This window comes from Myotis daubentonii, chromosome 4 (genome assembly GCF_963259705.1).
Source record: "Myotis daubentonii chromosome 4, mMyoDau2.1, whole genome shotgun sequence".
Classification (NCBI taxonomy): Eukaryota; Metazoa; Chordata; class Mammalia; order Chiroptera; family Vespertilionidae; genus Myotis; species Myotis daubentonii.
In genome coordinates, this window is record NC_081843.1 from 75451499 (window position 1) to 75477192 (window position 25694).

The following is a 25694-nucleotide window of genomic DNA, read 5'->3' on the forward strand; positions in this document are numbered from 1 at the left end:
ACAGGGTCTGGCCTATAGGGGGATTTTCAATCCCAGCAACAACATAGCGCCGGTAACTATTACGCAGTCAGCTCTGGGCAGTGAACTTCCACTGGACAGAGAGGCCCTATAGCCTCAGAGGCCAACCCCAGAACACTGCCACCCAGAGGCTGACCCACAAACTGACTCTTTGCTAAACACAAAATAAGGCAGTCTGGGAAATAAATGCGGCATGCTTTAAAATAAGGACTGTGGTTTACAACACAGAGGAACAGTATATCGCAGGGAAACTCAACACTCTCCTGAATACCTGGAAGGTCTAAGGCGAGCCACACTGAAGAATAGAAGAAACGAAGGACCTTCACTACTGCAATTTTTTTTCTTTTTTCACTTTTTAACTAAGAAACCAATTTTTTTTTCATTCTTTTTTTTTCTGTTCTTTTTTTTTCTTTTCTTTCTTTTCTTCTTTTTCCATCACCTGATTTTACCCTTTTAATTACTACCTTCTTATTTTTTACCAGTATTATTACTGCTACCATTTTACCATTTTTTAAAGTGCCATTTTATTTTTTCTTTATTTTATTTTGGGATTAGTGTTCACCATTCTATTTTCATCGTTATATTATTGGTTGTTTCTAGTTTGCATTCATATCCAGGGAGCTGTTGCTGGAATTTGTTGGGATTAATGGCTGTTCTATAGGAGTATTCTCCTCATATAAAAAATCTCTTCCCTCTTCCACTTCATTCTCTCTTTTCGCTCTTTTTTTTTTTTTTTCTTTTCTTTTCTCGCTTTTATTTTCCCCCTTCCTTTTTCCCAATTTCATTTTTGCACTCCCTTTTTTTGGTCCCTACTTTTCTTTTCCTTTTTCTCTTTGATCTTTTTCTCTTCCTTCTTCCTTATCCCCTAATTCTCTTAATTCAGGTGGTCACCTTTAATTGGGGTTATTAATATCGTGAATATATTTGTGTATAGTGCCTGGTACGTGGTGCCTTGTTGTGTTGTATTTTGTGCCTTTAAATCAACGCAGCAGATCCAAGCAACAGCAACCTCCTGAGCACCTCATCCTCTGCTGAGGAACAGCAGCTGTACGTGAAACCTCGCTCCACCAGCCGGAAGAGCCACCACAGCTGTGAACAGCACCCACCAGAGGAGCTGCTGCCAACTGAAGAGCAGCTGCTACCGCAACCGCCCGAAGAGCAACCACAGACCAAGGAGTCACTGCCACCAAGGGAGCAACCACTGAACAACTCAACGTCTAGATATGTCAGTGAGATCAAACATGGGTAGACAAAGAAACCCCCAAAGGAAAGAGAAGGAGGACTCTCCAGAAAAGCAGCTAAGTAATACAGAGGCATGCAACATGACAGATAAAGAATTCAGAATAAGGATCCTAGAGTGCATAAACCGGATGGAGGAAAAAATCGACAACCTCTGCAAGAAGCAAGAAGAAACAGATGAAAAAATCGATAACATATGGAAGAAGCTAGAAGAAACAGATGAAAAAATCGATAACATATGGAAGAAGCTAGAAGAAACAGATGAAAAAATCAACAACCTAAGTAAGACCCAAGAAGAAATGAAGAGTGATATAGCTGCAATGAAAAACTCCATTGAAAGTATCAACAGTAGACTAGGAGAAGCGGAGGACCGAATAAGTGAATTAGAAGACAAGGAAGCAAAACACACCCAAAATGTACTGCAATTGGAGAAAAAAATTAAAAGACAGGAGGAGAACCTAAGGGAGCTTTGGGACAACATGAAACGAAACAACATACGAATAATAGGAGTACCAGAACAACAGAAAGATGAACAAGGATTAGAAAACCTACTCGAAGAAATAATATCAGAAAACTTTCCTGAGGTGGGGAAGAAAAAAGTCACACAAGCCCAGAGAGTCCCAAACAAGGTGAACCCGAAAAGACCCACACCAAGACACATCATAATCACCATGACAAATGTTCAGGACAAAGAGAGAATCTTACAGGCTGCAAGAGAGAGACGGAAAGTTACATACAAGGGATCTCCCATTAGATTGTCAAATGACTTCTCAACAGAAACACATCAGGCCAGAAAAGAATGGACTGAAATTTACAAAGTGATGCAAAGCAAAGGACTGAATCCAAGAATACTCTATCCAGCAAGGCTATCATTCAAACTTGAAGGGGAAATAAGAAGCTTCACAGACAAAAAAGACTAAGGGAGTTTGTCACCACCAAGCCAGCAATGCAAGGAATGCTAAAGGGACTGGTATAAAAAGAAGAAATAAAAAGCTCAGAAAGAAAACAGCCACACAAAAAAAGAAATGGCTACAAACAAGTACCTTTCAATAATAACTTTAAACGTAAACGGACTAAATGCTCCAACCAAAAGACATCGAGTGGCTGAATGGATAAAAAAACATGACCCATACATCTGCTGTCTACAAGAAACCCACCTCATTAGAAGGGACTCACACAGACTGAAAGTGAAAGGATGGAAAAATATCTTTCAGGCAAATGGAAAGGAAAAGAAAGCTGGGGTAGCAATACTTATATCGGACAAAATAGACCTCAAAGTGAAGGCCTTAACAAGAGATAAGGAAGGCCACTTCATAATACTAAAGGGATCAATACAACAAGAAGATATAACCCTGGTAAACATATATGCACCCAATGTAGGAGCACCCAAATTCATAAAAAAACTCCTGGAAAATATCAAAGGAGAGATCGACAACAATACAATCATAGTAGGGGACTTTAATACACCATTGACAGCACTGGATAAGTCCTATAGACAAACAATCAGCAAAGATACAGCAATCCTAAATGACTCACTAGATCAGATGGACTTAATAGACATCTTCAGAACACTTCACCCCAAAGCCAGAGAATATACGTTCTTCTCAGGTGCTCATGGGACATATTCAAAAATAGACCACATATTGGGTCACAAGCAAAGTATCCCCAAATTCAAGAAGATTGAAATCATAAAAAGCGTCTTCGCAGACCACGATGGCATAATATTAGAAATAAACTACAATAAAAACAACCCAAAATACTCAAACACCTGGAAGCTGAATAGCATGCTATTAAATATCGATTGGGTTACCAATGAGATCAAAGAAGAAATTAAAAACATCCTGGAAACTAATGACAATGAAAACACAACAATCCAAAACCTATGGGACACATTGAAAGCAGTCCTGAGAGGGAAGTTTATAGCTCTACAGGCCTATCTCAAAAAACAAGAAAAAATGGTAGTAAATCATCTAACTCTACAACTCAAAGAATTAGAAAGAGAGCAACAAGAAAACCCCAGAGTGAGCAGAAGGAAGGAGATAATAAAGATTAGAGCAGAAATAAATGACATAGAGACCAAAAAAACAATACAGAAAATCAATGAAACCAAGAGCTGGTTCTTTGAAAGGATAAACAAGATTGATAAACCTCTAGCCAGACTCACCAAGAAGCAGAGAGAGAGGACCCAAATAAATAAAATCAGAAACGATAGAGGCGAAATAACAACAGACCCCACAGAAATACAAATGATTGTTAAAAAATACTATGGACAGCTTTACTCCAACAAACTAGACAACCTGGAGGAAATGGACAAATTCCTAGAAAAATACAGCATTCCAAAACTCAATCAGGAAGAATCTAAAAATCTCAACAGGCCAATAACTATGGAAGAAATTGAAGCAGTCATCAAAAAGCTTCCATCAAACAAAAGCCCAGGACCAGACGGCTTCACAGGGGAGTTTTACCAAACATTCAAGGAAGAACTAAAACCTATCCTCCTCAGACTACTACAAAAAATTCAAGAGGAAGGAACACTTCCAAGCTCATTCTATGAAGCCAGCATCACCCTAATACCAAAACCAGGTAAAGATAACACAATGAAAGAGAATTACAGGCCAATATCCCTCATGAACATAGATGCCAAAATCCTCAACAAAATCTTAGCAAATCGGATCCAGCAGTACATCAGAAAGATCATACACCATGACCAAGTAGGATTTATCCCAGGGATGCAAGGATGGTACAATATCCGCAAATCAATAAACGTGATACATCACATAAACAAATTGAAAGAAAAAAACCACATGGTCATATCAATTGATGCAGAAAAAGCATTTGACAAAATTCAACACCCATTTTTGATAAAAACTCTCAGCAAGGTGGGAGTAGAAGGATCATACCTCAACATAATAAAAGCCATATATGACAGGCCCACAGCCAACATCATACTCAACGGACAAAAACTAACACCATTTCCCCTAAGAACAGGAACAAGACAGGGATGCCCCCTCTCACCACTCCTGTTCAACATAGTACTGGAAGTGTTAGCCATTGCAATTCGGCAAGAAGAAGAAATAAAAGGCATCCAAATTGGAAAAGAGGAAGTAAAACTGTCCTTATTTGCAGACGACATGATATTATACATACAAAACCCTAGAGATTCCATCAAAAAGCTACTAGACTTAATACATGAATTTGGCAATGTAGCAGGATACAAAATTAACCCCAAGAAATCTGAGGCATTTCTATACACCAATAGTGAACTTTCAGAAAGAGAGATTATAAAAACAATCCCGTTTACCATTGCACCGAAAAAACTAAGCTACCTAGGAATAAACTTAACTAAAGAGGTAAAAGACCTCTACTCAGAAAACTACAGGACGTTGAAAAAAGACATAGAGGAAGACATAAACAGATGGAAGAACATACCGTGTTCATGGATTGGTAGAATCAACATCATTAAAATGTCCATACTACCCAAAGCAATCTATAAATTCAACGCACTTCCCATTAAAGTACCAACAGCATACTTCAGAGATCTAGAACGAACTCTCCAAAAATTCATCTGGAATAAAAAAAGACCCCGAATAGCTGCAGCAATCCTGAAAAAGAACAAAGTAGGTGGGATCTCAATACCAGATATCAAGTTGTATTACAAAGCCACTGTTCTCAAAACTGCCTGGTACTGGCACAAGAATAGGCATATAGATCAATGGAATAGAATAGAGAGCCCAGAAATCGGCCCAAACCAATATGCTCAATTAATATTTGACAAAGGAGGCAAGAACATACAATGGAGCCAAGATAGTCTCTTCAATAAATGGTGTTGGGAAAATTGGACAGATATATGCAAGAAAATGAAACTAGACCACCAACTTACACCATACACAAAAATAAACTCAAAATGGATAAAGGACTTAAATGTACGACAGGAAACCATAAAAATTCTAGAAGAATCCAAAGGCAAGAAAATCTCAGACATATGCCGAAGCAATTTCTTCACTGATACAGCTCCTAGGGCACTTGAAACTAAAGAAAAAATGAACAAATGGGACTACATCAAAATAAAAAGCTTCTGCACAGCAAAAGAAACCATCAACAAAACAACGAGAAAACCCACTGTGTGGGAAAACATATTTGCCAATGACATATCTGATAAGGGCCTAATCTCCAAAATTTATAGGGAACTCATACAACTTAACAAAAGGAAGATAAACAATCCAATCAAAAAATGGGCAAAGGACCTAAATAGACACCTTTCAAAAGAGGACATTCAGAAAGCCAAGAGACATATGAAAACATGCTCAAAGTCACTAATCATCCGAGAGATGCAAATCAAAACAGCAATGAGGTACCATCTCACACCTGTCAGACTGGCTATCATCAACAAATCAACAAACGACAAGTGCTGGAGAGGATGTGGAGAAAAAGGAACACTTGTGCACTGCTGGTGGGAATGCAGACTGGTGCAGCCACTATGGAAGACAGTATGGAGTTTCCTTAAAAAACTGAAAATGGAACTCCCATTTGACCCTGTGATCCCACTTCTAGGAATATATCCCAAGAAACCAGAAACACCAATCAGAAAGGATATATGCACCCCTATGTTCATAGCAGCACAATTCACCATAGCTAAGATCTGGAAACAGCCTAAGTGCCCATCAGTAGATGAATGGATTAGAAAACTGTGGTACATCTACACGATGGAATACTATGCTGCTGTAAAAAGGAAGGAACTCTTACCATTTGCAACGGCATGGATGGAACTGGAGAGCATTATGCTAAGTGAAATAAGCCAGTCAATAAAGGAAAAATACCACATGATCTCACTCATTCATGGACAATAGAGACCATTATAAACTTTTGAACAATAATAGATACAGAGGCAGAGCTGCCTCAAACAGATTGTCAAACTGCAGCGGGAAGGCCGGGGAGGGTTGGGGGGCAGGAGGTAAGGGGGGTAAGAGATCAACCAAAGGACTTGTATGCATGCATATAAGCATAACCAATGGACATAAGACACTGGGTGATAGGGGAGGCTAGGGGACTGTCTAGGGCGGGGGGATAAAATGGATACATATGTAATAACCTTTGTAATACTTTAAGCAATAAAAAAAATAAAAATAAAAATAAATAAAAAAAAAATAAAAAAAATAAAAAAAATAAATAAAAAAAATTAAAAAAAAAAGAAAAAGAGCCTCTAAAATTGAAACTGCTTAGATGGACATCAGGGGTTTTAAAATATTCTTGGGCCTTAACTTGCAGTTGTTCTTTGATGGTACTATTGGCAGAGGTGTGGATGGCACCAGGTATAACACCAGTGGAGTCAGACCAGACCTGGGTTCAGCACCCTGGGTACTTGAGTTCTGGCAAGGAAAGAATTCAGAGCCAAGACTCAAACTATAAGAGAACATTTATTTGAGGTAGAAGAAGTAATGTGTGGAAGAAATGGGCTTAGGAAACAAATTGTAAAGGCAAAGAAAGGGCCCCGGGAGAGCATGTGGGGACCTTCATTTTGAGGGTTTTTAAAGGTTTGGGAGATTAGGGGGGACCTTAGGGGAGGATCTCAATAGAATAGTCATCAGTTTATACTGATGTGCCAAAACCAGGTTTATTCCCTTAACTTCATCTGTCCTTGGGTGTGGTTGGCAAATGGCACTAATTAGATTTCTGCTGTCTCCCTGAGTAGGGTGATTTAAGCATTTACACCCTGGCTGGGGAGAAGTACAAACCATTTGCTCTTAAGTGTCCTTGGTTTAGGGAAGATAGGATTTACTAGACGGCTACAAACTGCTGCTTAACTACCTGTCTCAGTTTCCCTTTTCCGCTTGTCCTGGCTTACTAGCTTGTCTCATAACTGCCTGCCACAGTACTAGATAATATTTGATGACCGTATTTCTATCATTTGGGAATTGTATAGAGGGGTATTTGCCAATAGCCCCTTTAAAAAGATTATTTCCTGTTTATCCCTATGGAACTCCAGGGACCATCACATGATAATTTGCTCTCACTCAATGAAGGGGCAGATGGCTCTGTTATTGGGTTGGCACTATGACTGCCCAGTGGAAAAGCTTCATAATGATGATGATGTGAACAAAGAAAATCCTTGGCATTCTCAAGTGAGGTTCACTTCAAAAAGCATGTGCTGCCCTGGCCAGTATGTCCAGTAGTTAGAGCCTCGACCTGCACACCCAAGGATCAATTCCCGATCAAGGGCACATACTTCTGTTGCAGGTTCGTTCCCTGACCTCCGGTTGGGGCACGTGCAGAAAGCAACCAATCAATGTATCTCTCTCATATCGATGTTTCTCTCTCTCTCTCTCTCTCCCCCTTTCTCCTTTTCACCCTCTCTAAAAAAATCATGGAAAAAATACCCTCGTGTGAGGATTGATAACAATAACAACAAAAATGCATGTACTTAACTTCTCTGATTTGTTGGTGCTGTAGTGGGTCCTAGGGTTAGAAAGAAAAGAAAAACAGCTTAGAGAGGGATGTGGTAAGAGAAAAGTATGGCTGGGGAAGTGGTTTGGGAGAAAAGGACATTTTAGTTGGTAAGGTGGTATAAGGGAAGAATAAAGACATGAAACCTAGAGTAGTGGGAATCCTATATAATAAAGATATAATATGCAAATGGTAATTTCATAATGACCGTATCACGGATCAGCAGGAGGGTGAGGCAGTGAGCTACAAGCAGGCGGTGGAGAGCTACAGGAGGGGGCAGGGCAGCAAGCTATGAGGGGGAGGGGTGGGAGAAGGGGGTTGGGGGGAGCTACAGGAGGGCGGCAGTGAGCTAGTGCACAGGGCTACTAGTTTTCTAATAAAAGTATATAATGGCACTTTTAAAAAATTACTGTTTAAACATCATAAGTTAGATAAAAGTATAAAGAAAACATTAACATTGCTTATAATGCCACTGTGCTAGGGAGTTAAAAAGACATGAGCAGAGCAAGGACAATGGGTCAGGTGCTGAAGGTCACCAGGGTGGGAAGCCCGAGTGCCTAGCAAAGGACACTTGTAGGGGGGACCTCACCCCCAGGGTGACCTTTCTCCCCTAGCATATGGCTGGTCATTCGGTTTAGATCCCCCTGACCTTTTATACCACTGGTCATTTGGTTTAGACTCCCTGATCTTTCCTCCCTAGAGATAACATCTAGGCCTCAATTAAAATCCAGAGAAGTGATGCCATGGTTGACCTCAGGACCAGCTGCATTAAATAATGACCCCCTGCCCTGGTGCCAACCTCAGAGTGTAGGTTGAGTAAAACCCATGTGTTGTGGAATCTAGGCTGGATGTTCACTCTATCACCATTACACCATTTTCATCTCCATGATTAGCACTTATGATGTTCTAGGCACTTGCTATCTTATTTTAACCACCAGAGTTCTAGTTTTGCAGTTTAAGGGTACATAGCATTCACCTAGTGCAGATTCTCGCCAATCCTCCTCCCTTCTGATTCATTTGGACTGGGTTGGGGCCTGGAAATCTTAATGTTCAATAAGTGTCCCTAGATGAGACATGCCAGGAAAATGAGGCTTAAAGAAGTTAAATAACTTACCCAAGACCTTTGACCTGAGGCAGTCGGATGGCAATCCTTCCTTCCAGGGCCCTAGGGAATGCTCTTTCCTAGTGTCTCCCACCTCTCTCCCCTTCTCCCTGGCTCCCTCTGTGCCTAATGTTCTTATGTTGTCTTATATTCTTCAAAAGGGAGTATACTTCAGTAAGAACTAATCTACAGGTACTCACTTCCAAAATGACACCTCCATACTTTTCAAATTCTTTCCCTTTATCCTGGCATCTAGATCATTTCCATCAGCACCATCGGCATCCCCTGGGGTTTGTTAGAAATGCAGAATTTCAGGCCCAGCCCAGACCTACTAATGTAGAAGTAGATGTCTAGGAGATTTAAATACACATTAAAGTTGGAATAGATGCTGTTCTAGACACTTCTCAGCCAGACATTGATCTGATTATCTGATTAAATGATTCACCATAAAAGCAGTAATTTTCAACCCTGGTTGCATTTAGAATCATCTGATGCTTGAATGTTGATGCCTGGGCCCATCCTCAAACCAGCTGAATCAGAATCTGTGAGGGTGGAGTTTATTCATCTATATTTCTAGAAATACCTTGGGTGAGCCCTAGCTGGTTTGGCTCAGTGGATAGAGCGTTAGCTGGCAGACTGAAGGGTCCCAAGTTCAATTCTGGTCCAGGGCACATGCCTGGTTGTGGGCTTGATCCCCAGTATAGGGCATGCAGTAGGCAGCCAATCAATGATTTTCTCTCATGGTTGATGTTTCTCTCTCTCTCTTCCTCTTCCTTCCTCTCTGAAATAAATAAAAATATATTTTAAAAAATACTTTGGACAAGGAGAACCAAGATGGCGGCATAGGTTAACGCCGGAGTTTGCTGCTTTGAACAACTACTTCAAAAGTGAAACCAAAAAACGGAAGGGACATCACCCAGAACCACAGGAACGCTGGCTGAGTGGAAGTCCTACAACTAGGAGGAAAGAGAAATGCATACGGACACTCAGAGGAGGCGCAGTGCTGAAGTCAAATTCTGAGGTGCGGAGTGCGCGGAGCGGGCTGGCGGCGGAGGGCGCGGTTGTTGTTTTCAATCGGGAGGGAGTCGCAGACTCTGAGCACCAGATCCGGGCGAGCCTTTAGGGACCCAGACTCAAACGGGAGAAGCGGGACTGTCTGGCTTCGGTCAGAGCGAGTGCAGCTTTCTCTCCCAGCTTTGCAGCGGGTGCTGGGACTCAGAGAGGCAGAGCCCCTTGGGACAGGACTGAGAGCCGCCATAACTGCTCTCTCCGGCCCACCCTGTTGATCCTGTGCGACCTGCCCCGCCCAAGCCCTGCACAGAGGCATTTGCCAGATAGCCTCAAGCAAAGGCTAGATTAGCACCTCCCTAGAGGACAGAAGTTCTCTCACTGCTGACACAGCTGATTCTCATAGCCACTTGGCCTGGAGGTCAAACCCTCCCTGGAATTAGCTACAACAATCAAGATTTATCTATAAGACTGTGAACAAAGACCACTAGGGGGTGCACCAAGGAAGCATAACAAAATGCGGAGACAAAGAAACAGGACAAAATTGTCAATGGAAGAAATAGGGTTCAGAACCACACTTTTAAGGTCTCTCAAGAACTGTTTAGAAGCTGCCGATAAACTTAATGAGATCTACACGAAAACTAATAAGACCCTCGATCTTATATTGGGGAACCAACTAGAAATTAAGCACACACAGACTGAAATAACGAATATTATACAGACGCCCGACAGCAGACCAGAGGAGCGCAAGAATCAAGTCAATGATTTGAAATGCGAGGAAGCAAAAAACATCCAACCGGAAAAGCAAATTGAAAAAAGAATCCAAAAATGCGAGGATAGTGTAAGGAGCCTCTGGGACAGCTTCAAGCGTACCAACATCAGAATTATAGGGGTGCCAGAAGATGAGAGAGAGCAAGATATTGAAAACCTATTTGAAGAAATAATGACAGAAAACTTCCCCCACCTGGTGAAAGAAATGGACTTACAGGTCCAAGAAGCGCGGAGAAACCCAAACAAAAGGAATCCAAAGAGGACCACACCAAGACACATCATAATTAAAATGCCAAGAGCAAAAGAGAGAATCTTAAAAACAGCAAGAGAAAGAAACTCAGTTACCTACAAGGGAATACCCATACGACTGTCAGCTGATTTCTCAACAGAAACTTTGCAGGCCAGAAGGGAGTGGCAAGAAATATTCAAAGTGATGAATACCAAGAACCTACAACCAAGATTACTTTATCCAGCAAAGCTATCATTCAGAATTGAAGGTCAGATAAAGAGCTTCACAGATAAGGAAAAGCTAAAGGAGTTCATCACCACCAAACCAGGATTATATGAAATGCTGAAAGGTATCCTTTAAGAAGAGGAAGAAGAAGAAAAAGGTAAAGATACAAATTATGAACAACAAATATGCATCTATCAACAAGTGAATCTAAGAATCAAGTGAATAAATAATCTGATGAACAGAATGAACTGTTGATTATAATAGAATCAGGGACATAGAAAGGGAATGGACTGACTATTCTTGGGGGGGAAAGGGGTGTGGGAGATGTGGGAAGAGACGGGACAAAAATCGTGCACCTATGGATGAGGACAGTGGGTGGGGAGTGAGGGCGGAGGGTGGGGCGGGAACTGGGAGGAGGGGAGTTATGGGGGGGAAAAAAAGGAACAAATGTAATAATCTGAACAATAAAGATTTAATTAAAAAAATAAAAATAAAAAATACTTTGGGTGAGTGTAAGTGAGTTAGGGTTCAGAACCACTGCTTTAAAGATTTTAAAAATTTAGGGGGATATTTAGAAACTGCTCTAAGTTAGAAGAAAAAAATGCATTAAATCCTACATTAGTTTCTCATAACAAATTTCAAATTTCTCACATTAGCACCCAAGGAAGACCCTTTCTAAAATATATATACATATATATTTTATTGATATCAGAGAGGAAGGGAGAGGGAAAGAGAGATAGAAACATCAATAATAAGAGAGAATAATTCATTGGCTGCCTCCTACATGCCCTCTACTAGGGAGTGAGCCTGCAACCTGGGCATGTGCCCTTGACCTGAATTGAACTCCGGACCCTTCAGTCTACAGGCCGATGCTCTATCCACTGAGACAAACTGGCTAGGGCAAGGAAGACCCTTTCTGATTTTGAGTCCTGTCTATATCTCCAGCCCTGTGTCCTGCTCTCCCACATCCCACACTTTGGGGTGCTCCAAACCACTGGCATTTCCCCAAACACACCCTGTTGCTTCATACCCCATGACTTTGCCCAAATTCTCTTTTCCTCCATTCTTTGCCTTATCAAAGACATGACTGCAAGCTTCTGCTTCTGGAAAGTCTTCCTCAATCCCACTATTCTTGGAGTGGAATTTTTGTTTTTAAAAGTAAAACTTAAGGTTTTTGTTTAATGGTTTCTAGTTATTTGTATTGTCAGCCACATCCCAAATCCAGGGACCCAAGCAGACCTGGCCTATTGTCTCCTATAAGCTTTGTCTTCCAATGACCACACTGGGAAAATGTTACATATCAGAATGTGCTAATTCAGAGATGACCCTTAAATGTTGTTTAAAGTTCATTTAAACCCCAGCAAATGCAAAGGCCAGTGCCTCTGGGCAAGAGAAATAATCAATCTTGCCTCTTAGAAACTTATGGTATGTACCTAATGTACACAAAACAGAAAACCTCTCCTTTACTAGAAAGGAGCTTTCTAGTAAATCTTACACATTTAAAATGTAATTTGACACATAAACTGCTTTTTCTCACTTTTGATCAATTTTTAGAAGTTGCATGAAATGAACCTTGTGTGTTTTTTTTTTTTCCATTTATTTTCTATGTTGAGAATATCCTTCCTCACAAAGAACATGAGGAAATTTTTGGATTTACATGGCATGATTTGGTGACCCGTTTTAGAATATGTAAACTTTGGATCAAATTGAATGAAAGTTTAAAGGTCCCTGAGAAAGAGTCAGATTTTCTCTTGCATAAGTAGTGTGACCCCTTCTAAGAAAAAAGTCTAAACACCTCTGAAATATGTGTTTGATTTTTTTCTCATTTTTTCTTATAAATTTTCAAGAGACAGGAAAAGTAATACCTAGGATATGCTTTTCTTCTCTTGAGTGCTCTGATTCTAAATTCTCCCTGTTCTATCTGCTAAGAATTGAATTGAGGGAAACAAGAACTATTAATCTATTTAAAGAAAAAAAATTAACAGTTGGGAGGCTTCCAGTCAAGATGGCAGAATGGGTAAATGCAGTACTTGTCTCTTCCCACAACCGTATCAAAATTGCAACTAAACTACAGACCAACCATCATTCAAACTGCCTGAAATCTAGCTAAGTAGAAATCCTATAACTAAGGATGTAAAGAAGAATCCACATCAAGACTGGTAGGAGGGGTGGAGATGGGGAAGGACTTGTCTCACACCCTCTTGTGGTGGATAACAATCAGAAGGGACAGCTCAGCTGTGGAGGTCCCCCTGAAGATGGAGGGATCCGAGCCCCACACCAGTCCCCACAGCCCAGGGTTCCAGAGCCAGGAAGAGAAGTCTCCCTAACTTCTGGCTGTGAAAACCAGTGGAGATTGTGGTTGAGATGGAGATCTGCTGGAGTCCCAGGCAGTTCCTCTTAAAGGGCCTGTGCATGAACTTACTCAAACTCACTACTTCTGAGCTCCAGCACTAAGCAGCAGCTTGAAAAGCTCCAGGAACATATGGGGAGGAACTGAATTGTCTGGTTCAGGACAGGGCTGGAGGGGCAGCTTTCTCCCAAACCCAAGCGCTGGCAAAGGTCATTGTTCCTTTGCTGAGCTGAGCCCCCCAGACCAGCAGGCAGGCGCCGTATCTGAGTCTCCTGACTAACACACTGTCGCCCCACCCTGGTGATTCCCTGAGATCCCACCCAATCCAACTTTTAGGCCCACCCAAGCTTTTCCATACAAATGGACTGTCTGGTCTCATGCTGTTGACTTTCCTAAAACCTCTCAAACAAGTAGTATTTGGCTTTGGCATCATGCCCTGTACCTCTTGCTACATGGCCCCAGGTGGGCACTAGTGGCAGCCAGCCTTGGTTCACAGTTGGCCTCTATCAGAAACCTCTAAGCCCAGCAGAAATAGCAGTTACCTGATTTCTTTGTAGCTCATGCTGGGCAGGGCACAGGCGCAACTGACGTTTGGCCTGTACCTCCCAGGAAGCCCCAGAGCTACCACACCCAGTGGACAGTTTCAGACTACACCAAAACACCACCCACCACCTCCACAATCCACACACTCAAGGGGCAGACTCAGCAGGCACCAGAGCCCTGCTGAAGAAAGTCCCGCTCTGTGGGGTCAGCCCCTGCATCGGTGACCCTCCACTGTAGTTGCTGCTGGCCCTCACAGCTGATCAGCCTGGGGATAAATCCCTCCCATTGACATGCCATAGCTGTCAAGGCTCAACTTCAACAGGAGAGTGCACATAGTTCACAGCGGGGTGGGGGGTTGCGGGGGGAGGGGGTGTTCGCCTAAAGTGACCGAGAGGCTACACCACTGGGTCCTACAGGACACCTATTGCATAGGGCCACGCTACTAAGCCTGGGAGATATAGCAGCTCTACTTAATACATAGAAACAAACAAAAGAGTCAGCCAAAACAAGGAGACAAAGAAACAGATCTCAAATGAAATAACAGGAGAAATCTGTTTAGAGCTCCTTCCATTTGAAGCAGAATCAGAAGCCACTTAATTTCTTTAATAGGAAAGAAGCTCAAAATATAATTTAAGTATGGTGAACATCGGTCTTAGAATTTTGCTAAGTTCTAATCTCATTTGAAAGTAGCTACATTTTTTTTATGTTCTCTGACAAACAAAAAATGTATATAACAGCTTTAATAAGAGGGAAACTTCAAGTAGCACATATGAGATTTGAAATATTTCTTTAAAGTCAATATAAAGTCAACATCCTTTACTAATACTAGCAATTAATTATGTGTATATTCTATCTATAAATGGCATTACAGCAGTGGTTCTCAACCTTCCTAATGCCACGACCCTTTAATACAGTTCCTCATGTTGTGGTGACCCCCAACCATAAAATTATTTTCGTTGCTACTTCATAACTGTAATTTTGCTACTGTTATGAATCGTAATGTAAATATCTGATATGCAAGATGTATTCTCATTGTTACAAATTGAACATAATTAAAGCATAGTGATTAATCACAAAAACAATATGTCATTATATATGTGTTTTCCGATGGTCTTAGGCGACCCCTGTGAAAGGGTCGTTCGACCCCCAAAGGGGTCGCGACCCACAGGTTGAGAACCGCTGCATTACAGTATCTATAACTTTGAAGGGGATAAATGAATAATAAGTAATTAACTTTGGATATATTTCTGCCTTTAGATTAGCTTGCTACTTATCTCTACTTTCCTTTCTTCTTCGATTGTTCTACAAAGTAATCATTACAAGCAACTGTCAGGGCGCCCACCCTAACCACAAATTCATTAAAATCCACTTCATTGTCCTTATTGGTGTCCAGGTCTTGCATTAGCTTATCAATCAACTGAGGGTCCTTTTGGCACAAAAAGGAAAAAGAAAATGTCTAACTCCCAGGCTTTGAGATTCATAATGACAAGTGAAATCGCATCTTCCTTTTATCTATATTACATTTTTTATTTTCATTTTTAGCACCTAAGGACAGTTTCCAAAGGGCTGTTTGCAGGAAGGTTTGAACCAGGTGCAGATTCTAAATGAGTCTAGCACTTTGCCCCAGGGCCACATACTTCTGGCTCAGACCTAAACACTCAGGAGATCAAACAGCAGCTCATCATGAGCCAGAGCGAGTGGCTGATGCTGAAAATGCACTCACTACAGGACATCACAGGTCAAGGGCCAGGACTCGGGGAGGCAGGCAGGGAGCAGGGAAAGAAGGTTTTGCAGCCAAAAGGAGATAGTGTGAGCGGCTCTACCAGTCACCAACAATGGGACTCTAAGCAAACCCCTTAACATTTTTAGTATTTCGTATATGTAAATGGGGAGAATTAAATCTCCCTACAAATTTGAGGGATACGTCAACATACTTTGAAACGTGCTTAGCATCAGATTGCTATATTTAACAAATATATGGGACACTTAGTTAAATGTGAATTTCTGATGAACAATGAATACTTTTCTTTAGTACATTGCATGGGACATACACTAGTTTATCTGGCAGCCTTACTGAGCACAACACCTGACCAAGAAAGAGGCACCATAAAGGGCAGAACTTACAGAATGACTGCAGTTATGGGTGGAGAGTAAAGCATGGAGCCCACAGAGAGCAGGGCTCGGATCGGACAGGACTGTGAGGCACCCACCCTTCCACTGATTCGTGGCAGATGAGGTTCTAGAAGTAGCTCATTTCTTCCGGGATTTCCCATTGCCCTCTCGTTAGCTGCCAACCGTTAAGTGGTTGGAAACTTAAATTGATCAAAATCAACTTGATCAAAAGCAATTATAAATTTCACTTGAATAAATCAAAGTGCGAGTCTGACCAACTGAGCCTTTTATTCTAAATGTTAGATAATACAGTAGCCAAACTGAATTTGAAGAAAAAAAAAATTCCTGGGGAATTCTAAAATCACTAAAAAGGTATTGTGAAGAATTGCAATATTAACATATAGCATGTGACTATAGTTAACAATACTGTATTGCATATTTGAGAGTTGCTAAGAGAGCGATAGATCTTAAAAGTTCTCATAACAAGGAAAAAATGTTTGTAACTATGTATGGTGGCAGATGGTAACTAGACTTATTGTGGTGATCATTTGACAATATAGACAAATATTGAGTCATTATGTTGTATACCTAAAACTAATATAATGTTATATATCAAATATACCTCAATAAAAAAGTTCTAGAAAAAAATACATAAATTACCATTTGCTCTATCAATGTAATAAAAATAAAATTGTTATTTGGAATCCAAAAATAAGTTCCTAAAAAATTTACTGTTAAAATTTTTTTACTTGAGTTTTTCCCGTAGAGAGTGGGAAGAAGACTGTTGTAAATACAGTCACTGTAGTCTTAATGCAGGTTTTGTACAGAATAGCATCATGCAAGGGCAGTACATCCTGCTCAAGTCCATTTGAGGCAGCTCCATAAACATCAGAGTGACGTGTTTTAAACCTCGAGGAGGCCCCGAACACTGCACTGTAAAGTTTCATGTGTGAATTTATTACATTAACTCCTGGCTGTCTTGAGATGTGAATCAGTTTGCTACCCAGCTGGTTACTGGCCAGACACACCCTTTCCATCAATCCCTATCAGCTGTGCTTGGCTGAGAACGCTTTCGGAGTATTTGCCATTCATTAGAAACTTTGCTGCCACAACATAAAGCACCCCAGGCTTCATTTCTGGCCCCAAACAACATCCATTTACAGACACCTGGACAAGGCTCCAGGTATAACTACTGTAACTAGCTGTAACTATAGTTATAGTTACTAGTTCTATAACTAGCTACATCTCTGCTGCACCAGGGTGTTGAGAATTGATGAGAGCCTCCCATAGAATTTACAATACTTGGAAACCCACAGGTGATACAGGAAAGGCCACACACGGACGACGTGCACGGAAAACAACGGTCCTCGTGTTTGCGCCCCTGTGCTTCCAATCTCCAAAGAAATTATGCTGTGTCTGTGGCAGAGTCACAGGAGAGATGTGCACAGAGGCTGGCCTGGACCGCAGGGGCAGGGGAGCTGGGACTCACCGGGAGGCGGCCGTGAGCTCTCTCTGCGGGAGCATCTTCATCCCGCCTTGTTGACCTGGAATCGGTCCCCTTCCTGGCAGGAGAAGCACTGGAAGATTCTAATCATGGTCTCCATGGCCCTCGCCAGCCGGAGGGCTTGTTGGCAGCGGCACTGACCCTGCCGGGGCAGGCCACCAAACTCAGGTGGGGAAACGCCCACACGTTCATTAACACAGAAGAGCGTTGTGCTCGTAAGTTAGCAATCAGACAACAAATATTAAAACACAGGCTAAAAATAAACAAAAAGAGGAAGAAAACACCTAACTTCTTACTGGTTCCGCCAAGGCGCAGCTCTGTCAACAGGTGTTTACAATTAAATTACGTGCATTTATAACCGAGGTTTCCCCCTCAGCACACCTGTTCCCAGGAGGATGCAAACCACCTGAGACGAGAGATCCACAAGGCAGAGCCTCGGAGCCTGTTTTCAATCACCAGAAGGAACAGGTGTGAGCTGCTGCCCTGAGGGCCATAAGGAAGGGTTGGCGCCCACTGTGTGCATTAGCTGAGAAGGCAGGAGGAGGAGAGGAAGCCTTCAGTGATCCCTCACTACGGGGCGTAGAAATGCAGTCAGTTGATGAGGGAGGAAAAACTCTAAAAACAGAGGAGCAAAGAAAACACACTGTTTTGCCTTTTTTTCTCGGCGACGCGAACATGAGTGGGCCGGTGGGCGAGAGCGGCCTGCACCGAGCGCCTTCCTCCGGGGCCGGGAGCTCGAACTTGGCGCTTTGGAGAGCCTCGGGCGACGGAGCGCCCGGGGGTTCGCCGCCGGGCTTCGAAGGCGCGCCTCCCCAGGATCGCCAGGACGGGAGCAGCAATGGGAACCCGCGCCTCCTCCACCTCTCCTTGGCCCGGCAATATCTCTACAGCCCCGCGCCAGCCCTCTCCCACACCGGAGTCGCCGGATACCAGCCACCACCCTACTTCCTACCTCCCTACCAGCCGCTGATTTATTCCCAGTTGGCAGACCCCTCCTCGCATCTGGGAGAAGCAGACGCTGCCATCAACCCCCTGCACCAGCTGGCGCCCACGGGCAGTCAGCCGCAGGCCTGGCCCGGCCCCCAGAGCCAGGAGGCTGCCGGCTTGCCCTGGCACCACGGGCGCCCGGCTGGCCTGCTACCCCATCTCTCCGGGCAGGACGGCGGCGCTATGAGCGCCCGCAGGGATGGCTTCCACCGCTCGGACCTGCTGCTGCCCCACGCGCGCGCCCTGGACGCAGCGGGGCTGGCGGAGAACCTGGGCCTTCCTGACATGGGGCAACCGATGGACCAGGTGCAGATCGTGGATGAGCAGCACCGGCTTCTGCATGCTCAGACTGGGATTCGCAAAGGTCCCATTTCAATGACCAAGAATCCCTTGAGTCTCCCCTGTCAGACGGAGCTGGTGGGGGCTGTGATGAACCCCAGTGAGGTCTTCTGCTCCGTCCCCGGAAGATTGTCCCTCCTGGGCTCCACGTCGAAATACACAGTGACAGTTGCCGAAGTCCAGAGGCGATTGTCCCCGCCTGAGTGCTTAAATGCCTCATTGCTGGGAGGTGTTCTCAGAAGAGCCAAGTCTAAAAATGGAGGCTGGTCCTTGCGGGTGAAGCTGGACAAGATTGGGCTGAGCCTTCCAGCGGGCAGGCGGAAGGCTGCACACGTCACCCTCCTGACGTCCTTAGTAGAAGGGGAGGCCGTTCACTTGGCTCGGGACTTCGCGCATGTCTGTGAAGCTGAGTTTCCTAGTAAGCCGGTGGCCGAGTACTTAACCAAACCTCACCTTGGAGGACAGAATGAGATGGCCACGAGGAAGAACATGCTGCTGGCCGCACAGCAAGTGTGTAAAGAATTCACGGGCCTTCTCCACCAAGACCGAACGCCCCACGGGAACAACCGGCCGGCACCGGTCTTAGAGGCAAACATTCAGAACCACCTGTCTCACTTCAGCCTGATGACCCACGGGTTTGGCAGCCAGGCCATCTGTGCCGCCGTGTCTGCGATGCAGAACTACATAAAAGAGGCCTTGGTCATCATAGAGAAATCCTCCATGAATCCTGGGGACCAGAGTCCAGCCGATTCCAGCAAGACCTCAGAGAAAATGAAGCATCGGAAATGCAACAGGTGGAAAAAAAGGGAAGACGAGTCTGCAAGGGGGAAAAAATCTCAAACCACGCCCACCGGCACAGATGGGGAGACTCCTCGGCCTGGGGGGACAAGCTAAGCTTTTACTTGCCTTCCCAGTGAAAGGCCTGTTGGCCTCCCGGAGTTGGACTTGCCCTCTTGGAGTCCTTAGTATTTTTCTGGTGCTGAAGTGTCTCCTTAACTCTGGACAAGTCATCAGAAGGCGACAAGTACTGGTTCTCTATTCATTAAGCTTATGTTTTATTTTGAACCCCATTCTTCTGTCTCTGAAAGTGCTGCTACAAGTTTTCAAACCTTTTAAATCCATCCCCTGGGCTAACAAAACCCCCACATGCTTAGCTGTTGAAATGTCAAATCTATGTGATTCAAATCAATAGTAACTTTCAGTGTTAAAGTCATTGCTGGCTCCCTGCCCACTTAATATTTATCTTTAGAAAAAAGTGTTTATCTAGCATCTTCAGATATCAAATCCTGCGTTCAGTAGGAGGCAGACTCCGCTTAGCAACTAATTAATAGGTGGTATTGAACACACTTAAAAATCCCCTTTTCAAAAGGGGCTTTTGGATTTTACAAAACACGTAGAAACAAAGCCTGCTGATTTTATGTTGTTTGTTTTTTAACTGAAAATTAACTCTACACGTGGGAGATTCTTTGAAATGACATGTTCCTTTAAGGTACTGAAGCTTTATTTGCGTATTTATTTCACATCTTGGTGATTCGAGTAAACTTGAAAAGGGTAGGCATGGAGCGTTTTTTGCTGCCTGTCACCCCCCAGGTCCCAGAGGAGGCGCTGTTATTTTGAGAAACAATGTGTCTCGTGTACAGATTTTATGTATGCATAATTTAATCGGGTCTGTAGATACGGGTGCACTTCTTAGTGACTTTTTGAGAAATGGGGTTCCATTTTAATAACTTTTAAAGGTGATGGGGTCATCTAAAACACATCTTTAGGTTTTATTCATATGTGCACAGGGTGTTACGAATTAGGATCCTGGGCTCTGTTCTATTTAATTGAAGCTCTCTGTTCACAAAGCAATAACTTGGTGTCTCATTCCTGTTGGGCTAATCCCAAGCAGGAGTGCGCGGTGCAGTGTATGGGGTGCCATGGAGATTTGGAATTGAACTCCATGCCTGTAAATGTTCACACATTAAATTGTTTATATGATACCTGTTCAATAAAAAGTATTCTCTATAGAAAAAAAGAAAAGAAAATAAAATACACTGGTTTACCAGGTAAACCTGGAGGCTGCTCAGCAAAGCCAATAGCAAGGTCCAGGGAATTAACTCAGAACAGACTAATTAAGCTAAACCAGTGGGCAGTGGTGCCGCTATAAAGAAGGAGGAAGCTCTCTGTGCTGATTTAGAAAGGCACAAAGCAGGGCCCTGGCTGTGTACGAAGGAAATAAAAGTAATAATTATGTGTGTATGTACTTGGCATTTGAACAAGGAGTCACTGAAAGGATCCGTAAGAAAGTAATAAAAGCGGTACCTCTAAGGAGCAAGGGGGAAAGAGGGTGGGACTGAGTGGTTGGGAGTCCTCATTTACACCCTTTCAACCGATTTTAACTTTTTCAGTTATAGGAATGTATTGCTTAGTCAAAAAATTGAAATAGAATAAAGCTCAGAGCAGCTGTGTATGCAAGAATCCACGGGCTCGGGGGCGGGAAGGAAGATGTGAGGTGGGGAGCATGGATTTCCAAGTGAGAGAAACTTACAGAAAAAATGTCACTAGAAAAAGCAAAGCCAGAAATGGACCACTGCGCCTGTCCTATCAGTTGAACTCATCCACTTTTCTCTATTCTTTACCACCTTCAGGACTTCATAAATTTCACTCCCTATATCTGCTCTCTGCTTTCTGTCTCTTCCCTACATCTGGTCTCCATTCCACTGTCAGAGTAGTTTGAATACCAATTACCTTTATTTTATATATTTTTTAAATATATTTTTATTGATTTCAGAGAGGAAGGGAGAGGGGGAGAGAGAGATAGAAACATCAATGATGAGAGAGAATCATTGATTGGCTGTCTCCTGCAAGCCCCCAACTGGGGATCGAGCCCACAACCCAGGCATGTGCCCTGGACCAGAATAGAACCCTGGACCCTTTAGTTCGGAGGTCAACACTCTATCTTCTGAGCCAAACCAGCTAAGGTGAGAGTAGTTTGTATAAAACACAAATCAACATCCACACTCCTAGGCATTCCAAGGTCTGACCATGCCCAAAAGCTGACTAAAATGTTGGGTTCTCTCATTTTTCTGCCTTTGTTTTGGGCCCACTATCTGAAATGCTAATTTACTCCTTAAGACTCAGTCACCCCAATAAAATAAAAAATTAAAAAAAAGACTCAGTTCAAATGTGGTACACGTGTGCAGAAAGGGGCTGGCAACTGAGGACTCCAGTGTCTTTCGCAATCGGGAGGGAGGCACAAGCTCCCAACGGCCCTGACTCCAGTTCTGGGCGAGTCTCTGGGGACCCAGACTCATAGGGGAAGAAACTGGACTATCTGGCAGCGGGCGGAACTCAAGGGCAGCTTTCTCTCAGAGGTGCTTGCAGCGATTACCAGGACACTGAGACACGGGGCCTCTTAGGGTAGGACTGAGGATTAGCCATAGCTGTTTGCTCCTCCTGTTGATTCCCTGAGACCCAGCCCCACCCAAGCTGTGTGCAGAGGCTTTTGCATATGAATGGGCTGGCCCTTTGAGATCTAAAATTACCTAACAAACTGCAGCTGGGTCAGAAAGACCCAGAACATCCAAAAGAAGGCCCAAGGTCCCACAGCAGCTTGCATTGCTTCACAGCTGGGCCTCATCTGAGCACCTCCAAAACCCAAACAAGGAAGAGGAACCTGCAGATCTCTCCGTAGCTCCTGCTGGGTAACCTCAGGCAGAGGCTAAATTGGTACCTCCTTAGAGATCCAAGAGCCTCTGTACCCAGTGGTCAGATTGGGACCATCCAGATTACAACTCCTCAGATCCATAAAGGACACACTCAGGGGGCAGACTCAGTGAGCACCAAAGCCCCACTGAAGCAAGTCTTGCCCCATAAGGGTGTCTTCAGCACAGAAGTTCTCCCACTGTAGACACAGCTGATTCTCACAGACAATTGGCCTGGAGGTCAATTCCTCCCAGTGATATCAACAATCAAGGCTTAACACATTGTATGCGGGAAACGTATTTATACGTTTTACATATTTATACGTTCTACCAGTGTAGTAGAGCACAGGACACATATAACGTTTTTTATAGACTAGCAGTAGAATGCGGGTAACGTATAAATACATAAACTAAAGTTATCGTAATTTTACTGAACGTTGCCATTTGTGCAAAAAATTAGCAAAAATGGCCCACGCCACCTATTAGCGCGTGATAAAAACTACCTGCAAACAATGTGTTAACTACAAGACTGTGCACACAGCCCACAAAGGGGTGCACCAATAGTGTTCACCCCAGGTAATTGGGGAGGCTGAGCCACTAGGCCCTATAGGACACCTAGCACAGAAAGCCACTCTACCAACACAGGGAAGCATAAAAAATGTGGAGACAAAGAAACAGATCACAAATGACAGAAATGGAGGAAAGCAAACTACTGGATATAGAGTTCAAAACCACGGTTATAAGGTTTTTCAAGAATTTTCTAGAAACCGCTGATAAATTTAGTGAGACCCTCGAGGATATGAAAAAGGATCAACTAGAAATTAAGCATACACTGACTGAAATAAAGAATAATATACAGAGATCCAACAGCAGACAAGAGGATCCCAAGAATCAAGTCAAAGATTTGAAATATGAAGAAGTAAAAAACAGCCAACCAGAAAAGCAAAAAGAAAAAAGAATCCAAAAATATCAAGATAGTGTAAGGAGCCTCTGGGACAACTTCAAGCATCCCAACATCCGAATTATAGGGGTGCCAGAAGAAGAGAGAGGGCAAGATATTGAAAACCTATTTGAAGAAATAATGACAGAAAACTTCCCCTACCTGGTGAAAGAAATAGACTTACAAGTTCAGGAAGCGCAGAGAACCCCAAACAAAAGGAATCCAAAGAGGACCACACCAAGACACATCATAATTAAAATGCCAAGGGCAAAAGACAAAGAGAGAATCTTAAAAGCAGCAAGAGAAAGACAGTCAGTTACCTACAAGGGAGTACCCATACAGTTGTCAGCTGATTTCTCAACAGAAACTATGCAGGCCAGAAAGGAGTGGCAAGAAATATTCAAAGTGTTGAATAGCAAGAACCTACAACCAAGATTTCTTTATCTAGCAAAGCTATCATTCAGAATTGAAGGTCAGATAAATAGCTTCACTGATAAGAAAAAGCTAAAGGAATTCATCACCACCAAACCAGTATTATATGAAATGCTGAAAGGTATTCTTTAAGAAGAGGAAGAAGAAAAAGGTTAAGATAAAAATTATGAACAACAAGTACATATCCATCAACAAGTGAATCTAAAAATCAAGTGAATAAAAAATATGACGAACAGAGTAAACTGGTGAATATAATAGAATCAGAGGCATAGAAAGGGAGTGGACTGACAATTCTCGGGGGGGGGGGGCGGGGTGTGGGGGTTGTGGGAAGAGACTGGACAAAAATCGTACACCTATGGATGAGGACAGTGGGGGGGATAAGGGCAGAGGGTGGGGTGGGAACTGGGTGGAGGGGAGCTATGGGGGGAAAAAAGAAGAACAACTGTAATAATCTGAACAATAAAGATTTATTTAAAAAAAAATCTATGAGAGAGCAAGTCATTGATTGGCTGCCTCCTTCACAGACCCCACTGGGATCAAGCCCACAACCTGGTCATGTGCCCTGACCAGGAATCAAACCGGTGACCTCTTGACTCCTAGGTCGATGCTCACCTGTGGAGCCACACCAGCCGGGCAGCAGTATTATATTTAAGTCAAATTCAACCATAAATTAATTTATTTGAAGAATTCAGTTGGCAGGCAAACCTCTTGATAGAACAGATATTTAACATTGTAATGTTGTGTACATATGCATCCCTATGTTCACTGCAGCATTATTTATAATATCAAGATATAGAAGCAGCCTACGTGTCCATTGATTCATGAATAGATAAATAAGATGTGATATTTATATACATTTAAAATGGAATATTACTCAACCATAAAAAGGAATTAAATCTTGCCATTTGTAACAATATGGATGGACATGGAGAGTATTATGCTAAGTGAAATAAGTCAGACAAAGACAAATTCCATATAATTTCACTTATATGTAGAACCTAAAAAACAAACAAACAAACAAACAAAGCAGAAACAGATTCATAGATACAGAGAACAAACTTGGTGATTGCCTAAGGGTGGGGGTGGGGATGGATGAAAAAGTTGAAGGATATTAAGAGACACAAACTTCCAGTTATAAAAGAAATAGGTCACAGGGAGGTGATGTAAGAGCATAAAGAATATAGTCAATAATGCTGTAATAACTTTGTATGGTGACAGAAGATAACTAAGACTTATAGTAATCACTTTGTAATGTATATAAATATCAAATCACTATATTGTACACCTGAAAAGAAGATAAGTCAGTTATACATCAATAAAAGTTACAATGTGGTAATCTGATTCGAGAGATGAGAATATGGCCTCTACATCCTTTGCTCTTGGGGTGTAGAAACAAGGTTGTCTCCACTAGGTTACTGCTTGGCTTTAAAAGCAGAGCTAGCGCTTTAGCTGGTTTGGCTCAGTGGACAGAGCCTGTCCGCAGACTGAGAGTCTGGGGCTCGATTCTGGTCAAGGGAACATGCCTCGGCTGCAGGCTCCATTCTGGTTCTGGTTGGGAGGCAACCAACCAACCGAAGTGTCTCTCTCACAATGATGTTCCTCTCTCTGTCTCTCCCCGTCCCTTTCACTCTCTAAAAATCAACGGAAAAATAGCCTCTGGCGACAGCAGAGCTATTTCCTTTGTACATGCTGCCCCCTAGTGTCCGGCTGTGGGAGTGCATCTGGAAGCCCTCTATCTAATTCCCAGAACAGGCTTGGGAGTGTTTGA

At 42.9% G+C, this 25694-nt stretch overlaps 2 protein-coding genes across 2 annotated transcripts; one reads left to right on the plus strand and one right to left on the minus strand.

Annotated features, from left to right (window-relative positions):
* Positions 1-13890: 13890 nt before the first annotated feature.
* On the minus strand, positions 13891-18253 carry S100Z (S100 calcium binding protein Z). The gene is given in 3 exon segments (XM_059694283.1): positions 13891-15382; positions 17539-17570; positions 17573-18253. Coding segments are annotated over 3 exon segments (282 nt in total). The 5' UTR covers positions 17643-18253; the 3' UTR covers positions 13891-15202.
* Positions 18218-20874, plus strand: LOC132233508 (transcription factor AP-2 gamma-like). The gene has a single exon (XM_059694281.1). The coding sequence runs from the start codon at positions 18218-18220 to the stop codon at positions 19760-19762; it is 1545 nt and encodes a 514-aa protein (XP_059550264.1). The 3' UTR covers positions 19763-20874.
* The last annotated feature ends 4820 nt before the right edge of the window (positions 20875-25694 follow it).